Raw genomic sequence first — 8,985 nt, forward strand, 5'->3', positions numbered from 1 at the left:
GGGGTGATACACATGTTAGTTCTCTATTGCATCTGTAGTAGACATTGCTAATCAATTCCAGCTCCTTTCTGCTGAGCCCAGACAAAGCCTCCCAATCCTTCCAAATATGGAACTTATAGAACTACCAGTGGAGCTGACACTTACACTCTTTTTTTTCCTACAGAGATGAAATCTCCCTGTGTTGCGCAAGCTGGTCTGGAACTCCTGGGCTCAAGTGATCTGCCCACCTGAGCCTCCCAAAGTGTTGGGATTACAGGCGTGAGCCACCACACCTGCCTGAAGCTGACACTCTAAATAAAAGCTATTGATCACCTCTGATCTAGCCTAACTTCAGTAGGAAAACTGAGGTCCCTAGAGGGCAAGGGTCTTACTCAAGGCCAGAGATTTATTGCAGAGCAGACAGGATTTCAGGTACCAGCTTTTTTTTTTTTTTTTTGAGATGGAGTCTTGCTGTTGTGGCCCAGCCTGGAATGCAGTGGCACAATCACGGTTCACTGCAACCTCCGCCTCCCATGTTCAAGTGATTTTCCTACCTCAACCTCCTAAGTAGCTGGGATTACAGGCGTGTGCCACCATGGTCCAGCTAATTTTTGTATTTTTAGTAGAGACGAGGTTTCACATGTTGGCCAAGCTGGTCTCAAACTCCTGGCCTCAGGTGATCTGCCTGCCTCGGCCTCCCAAAGTGCTGGGATTACAGGCATGAGTCACCGCACCTAGCCACTGGCTTTTAAAGAGTTTCTTTAGGCCAGGCATGGTGGCTCATGTCTATAATCCCAGCACCTTGGGAGGCCCAGGCGGCCGGATCCGGAGGCCGGGAGTTTGAGACCAACCTGGCCAACATGGTGAAACCCTGTCTCTACTAAAAATACAAAAATTAACTGAGCCATGGTGGCACACGCCTGTAATCCCAGCTACAGGACTGAGGCAGAGAATCGCTTGAACCTGGGAGAAGGAGGTTGCAGTAAGCTGAGACTGCACTACTACACTCTAGCCTGGGCAACAGAGTGAGACGCTGTCTCAAGAAAAAAACAGTTTGTATAGAGGAGACAGTGTTTATGTTTTGTCTCCCCTACCACATGGTGAGCTCCTTCAGGAGAGGCCCTGGGTGTGTTTAGCTTCTGACTAATGTACACACCAGGCACACAGTAGGTGTCCATGAAAGTTTCTTGGCTTACTGAGGAGGAATGGATGACATGAGTTAGAGGGAAGGCTTGAGTATTCGCTCCTAAAGTCAGAAGATGCTTCAAGGTCACACATTTACGGATACTACCTTCTCAAAACGACATACATGGGAACCCAGATAGATACATTCTTAATCTAAAGATGAGGAGGTGGGCCGGGCGCGGTGGCTCACGCCTGTAATCCCAGCACTTTGGGAGGCCAAGGCGGGTGGATCACGAGGTCAGGAGATCAAGACCATCCTGGCTAACACAGTGAAACCCCATCTCTACTAAAAATACAAAAAATTAGCCAGGCATGATGGCGGGCGCCTGTAGTCCCAGCTACTCGGGAGGCTGAGGCAGAAGAATGATGTGAACCTGGGAGGCGAAGCTTGCAGTGAGCCGAGATCCTGCCACTGCACTCCTGCCTGGGTGACAGAGCGAGACTCCGTCTCAAAAATAAATAAATAAATAAAAATTAAAAATAAAGATAAGGAGGTGAGGGGACCTCCGTGTGGATGTGGATTTGAATTGTGTCTATAGCAGAAATTTTACCATAGACTAAACTTTCAAACAATAGAAGCTAAAAGAGCTTTCAAGTCAACCAAAATATGACATTTCAATGAATGTCAGTGGTTTCAAACCGCATTGCTGACTATAAATATCAAAGTAATGAGGCATGTGGGGAAAGTCTCCTATATCCATATCATTTATGTGAGATTCTATTATTTAACTTTGCCATTAAAATATGACTGATACACTTAAGCTTTTAAGACCAACACTCTAGAGTCAGCTTTTTTTAAGTATCAAAAAAATGCATCTAGACTGGGCACTGTGGCCGGCAATCCCAGCACTTTGGGAGACTTAGGTGGGAGGATCCCTTAAGCCCAGGAGTTAGAGACCAGCCCGGGCAACATGGTGAAACCCTGTCTCTACAAGAAATTGGCTGGGTGCAGTGGCTCACTCCTGTAATCCCAGAACTTTAGGAGGCCAAGGCAGGCAAATCACGAGGTCAGGAGTTCGAGACCAGCCTGGCCAGTATGGTGAAACCCTGTCTCTACTAAAAACACCCACACAAAAATTAGCTGGGCATGGTGGCATGCACCTGTAGTCCCAGCTACTCGAAAGGCTGAGGCAGAAGAATCACTTGAACCCGAGAGGTGGAGGTTGCAGTGAGCCGAGATCTCGCCACTGCACTCCAACCTGGGCAACAGAGTGTGAGACTCCATCTCAAAAAAAAAAAAAAAAAAAAAAAAGCCAGGCATGGATTATGATGGCTCACGCCTGTAATCCTAGCATTTGGGAAGCCAAGGCAGGTGGATCACAAGCTCAGGAGTTTGAGAACAGCCTGGCCTATATGGTGAAACTTCATCTCTACTAAAAATACAAAAATTAGCCGGGCATGGTAATGGGCGCCTGTAATCCCAGCTACTCGGAAAGCTGATGCAGAATTGCTTGAATCCGGGAAACAGAGGTTGCAGTGAGCCGAGATCATGCCACTGTACTCCAGCCTGAGTGACACAGTAAGACTCCATCTCAAAAAAAAAAAAAAAAAAAAATTCGCCAGACATGGTGGCATGCATCTGTAGTCCCAGCTACTCGGGAGGTTGAGGTGGGAGGATTGTTTGAGCCCCGGGGGTGGAGGGTGCATTGAGCCAAGATCATACTACAGTACTCCAGCCTAGGTGACTCTGCCTCAAAAAAAAAAAAAAAAAAACAAGAAAAAGAAAAATGTATCCGTGACATTTAAATAGATATACCTAAAATATAAAATAAAACAAAAACGGATGGGAATTGAGGTCTGGGGCCACAAGAAGGCCAAAGATCAACCAAGGACCCAGAACCTATTTGCTTCTGTGGCCTCTTGGACACTCCTTTAGGGAAACCAAGGCAACCCACCAGGATTTGGGCCTGGGACTCAACTCAGCAGCTTCTCTGGCCATGTTATTCTCCATCAGCCCCCGCCACCTCCCTGTGTCTGTTCTGGGCCACAAGCCAGAGACACATTCCTCAGGCCCCCACTGGCTTCCAGAGCTGACAGAGTTTGAGGAAAGGGCTGAGCAAAGCAGAAACCTCTTGAGAGACATGGCACAAGATGGTCATGGGACAACCTCAGCAGGAAGCCTATAACAACTGATGGGGAAACTGAGGCCCACAGGGGGCAAGTGTCCCACCTAAGACCACACTGTGAGGGAAGAATGGAGAAAGTCATCCAACCAAGATTCCCCCACAAAACTCCTCTCTAATCATCGCTGGAAGGATTTGATGTCCTGCTCTATAAAAGCCAAGGCTTCCAGATGTGGCAGCTCATGCCTGTAATCCCAGCACTTTGGGAGGCCGAGGCGGGTGGATCACCTTAGGTCAGGAGTTCAAGACTAGCCTGGCCAACATGGCAAAACCCTGTCTCTACAAAAATACAAAAATTAGCTGGGCACGGTGACGCACACCTGTAATCCCAGCTACTTGAGAGGCTGAGGCAGGAGGATCACTTGAACCCAGAAGGCAGAGGTTGCAATGAACCAAGATCATGCCACTGTATTCCAGCCTGGACAACAGAGCAAGATTCCATCTCAAAAATAAATAAAGTAAAATAAAAGCTGAGGCTTCTCCCAAAGGAAGATGGGTCTTAGGGTTTTAAGGCCCAGGCACTAAAAGAACCTGAAGTCAAGAGCTCTCCAGGCCCCAAAGGAAAGAATCTGAGCTGCCCCTTCCCCAGTCTGCACCCCTCTCTCCCTGTGTCACTCAGGGGCTGGCACACTCTGCCATGTACCTTTTTGCCCTAGTCGCAACAACCCAGAAAGGCAGGAGCTACATCCCCGTTTTACAGATGAGGAAACTAAGGCTCAGGGAAATGAAGTGACTTGTCCAGGGCCACACAGCTAGTGACTGGAAGACAGAAAATGCAAACCAGGTCTGCTTAGCTCTGTGCCAGCTCTCCCTCCACCACCCCACGCTGTCTTCAGGCAGGTCCCCAAGTTCTGTTTCTGTTTTCAATCCTGCCCATCTCCCAGCCCCCAGTGCTGGGATGGGGCCTCTTGAGGCCTGGGGGAGGTAGGGAAGCAGTGGAACACCTCCACCCAGCCCGTCTGGACCCTGGAACGTCAGTGCTTACCCTCCAGCACCACCTCCTTGCCTGTCTTCTTGAGGGCCTGCACCGCCTCATCATGGGTAGCAGAGGACAAGTCTTCCCCATTCACGGACAGGATGGCATCCCCCACATAAAGGGCCTCTGTCTGGTCAGCTGCCAATCCCTTGAAGATCTTGGAAATGAGAATAGGCATCTTGTTCTCCCGGCCGCCTGCACAGGCACAGAAGGAGGACAAGACTGAGGCAGATACTCCAACAATTGGGAGTCGTATCAAGGCACAATTATTTCTGAAGGCTTCCCTTGGTGCCTAGCCCAGTGCTAGAAAACGGAATAGGAGAATAAAGGGAATCTGAGAAAAGTCTTGGAAGTTTGGGACACTAATAATACTAATAATACATCATTTTCGATCCGGTTCGGTCGCTCATGCCTATAATTCCAGCACCTTAGAAGGCTGAGGTTGGCAGATGACCTGAGCTCAGGAGTTCAAGATCAGCCTGGGCAACATGGCAAAACCCCGCCTCTACTAAAAATACAAAAATTAGCCAGGCGTGGTGGCGGGCACCTGTGGTCTCAGCTACTAGGGAGGCTGAAATAGGAGGATTACTTGAGCCCAGGAGGTCGAGGCTGCAGTGAGCTGAGATTGTGCCACTGCACTCCAGCTTGGGTGGCAGAAGGAGACCCTGTCTCAATAAACAAATTAATTAATTAAATGAATCATTTTCAAAATTAATAATGCTATAGTTTGATCCCTGGATCTTTTGATTAAGTGCTTTGGGTGTTCACCAATGTTTGTGCAACTTACAAAGTGCTTCAATCACTTTTTCTTAAATGTTTTGGATTTTCTCATGTACCCCATAAATATATACACCTACTATGTATCCACAAAAATTAAAAATGAAAATAACCAGATAAAGTGGCTCATGCTTGTAATCCCAGCACTTTGGGAGGCCAAGGCAGGCAGATCACTTGAGGCCAGTAGTTTGAGACCAGCCTGGCCAACATAGCAAAACCCTGCCTCTACTAAAAACACAAAAAAGGGCCAGGTGCAGTGGCTTATGCCTGTAATCCAGCACTTTGGGAGGCCAAGGCAGCCGGGTGGATCACCTGAGGTCAGGAGTTCGACACCAGCCTGGACAACATAGTGAAACCCTGTCCCTACCAAAAATACAAAACATTAGCTGGGAGTGGTGGTGGATGCCTGTAATCCCAGCTACTCCGGAAACTGAGGCAGAGGAATCGCTTGAACTGGGAGGCTGAGGTTGCGGTGAGCCAAGATTGCACCATTGCACTCCAGCCTGGGCAATAAAAGTGAAATTCCATCTCAAAAAAATAAATAAATAAATAAAAACACAAAAAATTAGCTGGGCCTGGTGGCGCATGCCTGTAGTCGCAGCTACTCAGAAGGCTGGGGCAGCAGAATTGCTTGAACCTGGGAGGTGGAGGTTGCAGTGAACCAAGATCACACCACTGCACTCCAGCATGGGCGACAGAACAAGACTCCATCTCAAAATAAAATAAAAATACAAAAATTAGCCAGGCATGGTGGGTGTGCCTGTAATCCCAGCTACTCAGGAGGCTGAGGCACGAGAACTGCTTGAATCCAGGAGGTGGAGGTTGCAGTGAGCCAAGATTGCGCCACTGCACTCCACCCTGGACAACAGAGCAAGACCGTCTCACACACACACACAAAAGAAGGCAACAATGTGGGAACCCACTGATACCCCCCAAACCGGAATCAAGAGAGAAGTCAGCTATTCCTATGGCCTCAAAAGACTGCTTTAGCAATCATAATGTTTTACAATCCAAAATCCAGGTTGGAAACCAAAGTCTTAGAGTCTAGAGATTCTAAAAACCTGCCTGAATGGCATCTTGGATACAAAAGAAGCTAATACATTTTACTAAACGGCTTTATTACCAAACTCTTAAATGCCCTTTTAAAATAAGAAATAGTAATAACAGGTCACCTTAGTTGCATGTACCAAATGCCAACATTGCGTCTTTACAATATCCCATCACGTAGGCATGCTCAGTTTCCTATTAGGGAAACTGAAGTGTGGAGGGAAGCCCCTTGTCCAAGGTCACTCAACTAGTAAGTAGCAAAGCCAGTATTTGCACCTAGGCCTCCAGGCTCAAGAACCAACACTATTAACCTTACCACAGACGGCAAGTCAGGCCCTCAGATATCACACTCCTGGCTCATCCTCAGAATACTGAAGATGAAGAATTAGTGTCCCAGAGTGGGAGGTCATTGTTCCAAGGTCACACAAGCTGCTGGCAGAGCTGGGACTGGAACACCTCTCTTGACACCCACACAGGCCCCACCGTTTGCTTATCTGCACAGAGCTTGAAGTCTAGGAGAGGAAGGGGTTTCTATTTCTATCTGCCCTCCCCCACCTGAAACTAGGGTCTTCAGTTCAGTTTGAAGCTATGATCACTCATTGCTGCCTCAGACTAAGCTAGACTCTATAGGAGGGGTTACCATGGCAACAAGAGCCCAGATTTGGATCCAGTGGAAATACCTGAAGTCTCCTAAAAGTACCCTCCCCTCCACCTAGAAGTATGGAGCTGGGGAGTAACTTTGTGTGACCCTGGAAAGTCCCTGCTCCTTTCTGAGTCTCAGTGCGTCCATCTGCAGAATGGAACTCTGTATGAATAAGTTCCTTCCTGCTCTGACACACTGAGTGTATAATTTTTGGATTGGTCTGTTGCCCTATCCCATGCTGGAGATTGAGGGTAAGACTGGTGCCCACACCCTCATTTTCCCATTTCCCCTTTTTAGCCCCTCTTGGTTGGGTGCCTGGGGATCTGCCCTTCTACAGGAAAAGAATCAACTTCCCTGAGCACTCTCTGGGGGACAGTAGCTGATAACTAAGGTTCAAATCCCAGCGCTGACACTCACTGTGTAATGGTGGGAAAATCATTTTACCTTTCTGAGTCTCAGTTTCTTCATCTGCAATATAGGGATTATACTCCCTCCCTTTCACCACTTGTTGCCAGGATGAAGTGGATCATGAGACTAGTGTCCTGGGCACAGCACCTGGCACATAGTGGTGGCATTCACCACTATCTGCACCGCTTCAGCCAAGCCAAACAGTCTGGAGGCACTCGTCAACAGAACCAGTACCAGGGAGACCCCAGAGGGTACGGTACATATTCAAGGTGGAAACAAAGGCTGACACCCTTTCCCAGAGCACCCTGCTGGGGGCTGGGATCCTGAGAAGCCTATGGGTAAGCATAGTGAACCCAGCAGCTGGGGGTGTGCTAGGATTTTAAGAACTGTGTTTCGTTGCTTTGGGAGTATCTCCTGGCCTCCATTTTTCCTCTCCGCTAACAGCAGTAATTAACTAGGCACCTACAATGTGCTGGTGTGGTAAGCCCTGCTCTCAGAAACATCACAACTCTATCATCCTCTTATACAGTTGAGGCAACTGAGATTCAGAGACGGGACGGGACTTGTGCAAACTCACACAGCTGATCCTGGATTCAAACACAGTCTGGTTGCACCCTAACTGCACCCCACTAGCAGTCAGTCCTGGGGACTGAAAGCTCCATCCTGTGCAAGGTGGAGATGGTCAGATCAGGAGACCCAAATCCAGCTGTCAGGGCTCCCCGCAGCCTTCCTGGGTCCTTAGATTCCTAGGTCCTTGCTGGCCTTCTGCCTGTGACCCCAGTCTGTGCTTGCACCCAGGCCTCCTATCCACCCCTGTGCTTCGCAGACTCCAGGCCTCCTCTCTGTATCCACCTTGGTTGCTTCTCAGGGACTCCCTCCTCCCTGTCCCACTGGTATCCCGGCCTCAACCCCCTTTCTCCACCCTCTGCTTTCCGGGGGATCCCTCTTGTCCTTGATGTTCATGCTGGTTGCCTCTCAGACCCCCACGCCTCCACACAGAACTCCCACCCACAGGTCCTTGGTACTCCCACAATCTCCTCCACACCTGTGTCTTCCGTGCCCCCTAAGGCCACCAACTACCGAAACCCACTCCGACCTTGGTGGGCCCAGTGCCCTCCGTTACCTGTTTCCTCAGACCTCCCTTACCCCCGGACACGAGGCCTCCAGCTCCATGTCCTGGGCGCGCTGCCAGTCCCCTGCGCCCTCGGCGGCCCCCAGACAGACACCACGACCCCGCGCCCTCGGTGTCCCGCGCCCACCTTTGATGCTGATGCCCAGCCCACCGGCGTCGGCCTTGCGCACCGTCACGCGGCGCCGCTGGAGCAGTAGCGCCTCTGGCAGCTGCGGGGGCCCCGCGCCCGGCTCCGCGGCGCCGTTGAGCTGCGCGGGCTCCGGCTCCCGCGGAGCACCGGACTCGGGACCAGGGTCGCCGTCGGCGGGGCTCACGGTCAGCACGTCCTCCGCCAGACTCAGCAGCACCCGCTGCCACCGCTCGCCGCCGGTCCCCGAGCCCGCCCCGGCGCGCAGCTCCAGCAGCCCGGTGCGCGGGGCGCGCCTGCCGGACGCCATCTTCGCCTCCGAGACCCCAGGACGCCGCGCTTGCCCTGTCCGGCTGTGCCCAGCCCGCTCCGACCAAGCTCCCAGGGCAGAGGGCAGCGGGGGCCCAGCTGGGCCAGCCGCCACCCTAGCCCGGCCGCTGGGGGAGTAAATCTAGGGGCGGGGCTACCCGGGGGTGTGACCAGTGCTGGGGACTGGGCCTCCGGCAAATGCGGGAGGCCGGGGCGGGCCCCGGGAGCCGAGGGCCGCCGTGTGAGACTACCTAGGGGGTGGGTCAGAAGGGAGGCGGG

General features: G+C 51.1%; 1 protein-coding gene across 1 annotated transcript in view; it reads right to left on the minus strand.

Moving 5' to 3' along the window:
- Nucleotides 1-8,985, minus strand: part of SNTA1 (syntrophin alpha 1) — a 36,006-nt gene extending 27,021 nt beyond the window's left edge. Inside the window, exons 1-2 of the mRNA XM_033186117.1 lie at nucleotides 8,398-8,985; nucleotides 4,273-4,458 (exon numbers count right to left, since the gene is read on the minus strand). Coding sequence (XP_033042008.1) covers nucleotides 4,273-4,458; nucleotides 8,398-8,707 — 496 coding nt within the window. The 5' untranslated portion in view covers nucleotides 8,708-8,985. The remainder of the gene's footprint in view (nucleotides 1-4,272; nucleotides 4,459-8,397) is intronic.

Source organism: Trachypithecus francoisi, unplaced genomic scaffold (genome assembly GCF_009764315.1).
Source record: "Trachypithecus francoisi isolate TF-2019V2 unplaced genomic scaffold, Tfra_2.0 Lachesis_group21, whole genome shotgun sequence".
Lineage (NCBI taxonomy): Eukaryota > Metazoa > Chordata > Mammalia > Primates > Cercopithecidae > Trachypithecus > Trachypithecus francoisi.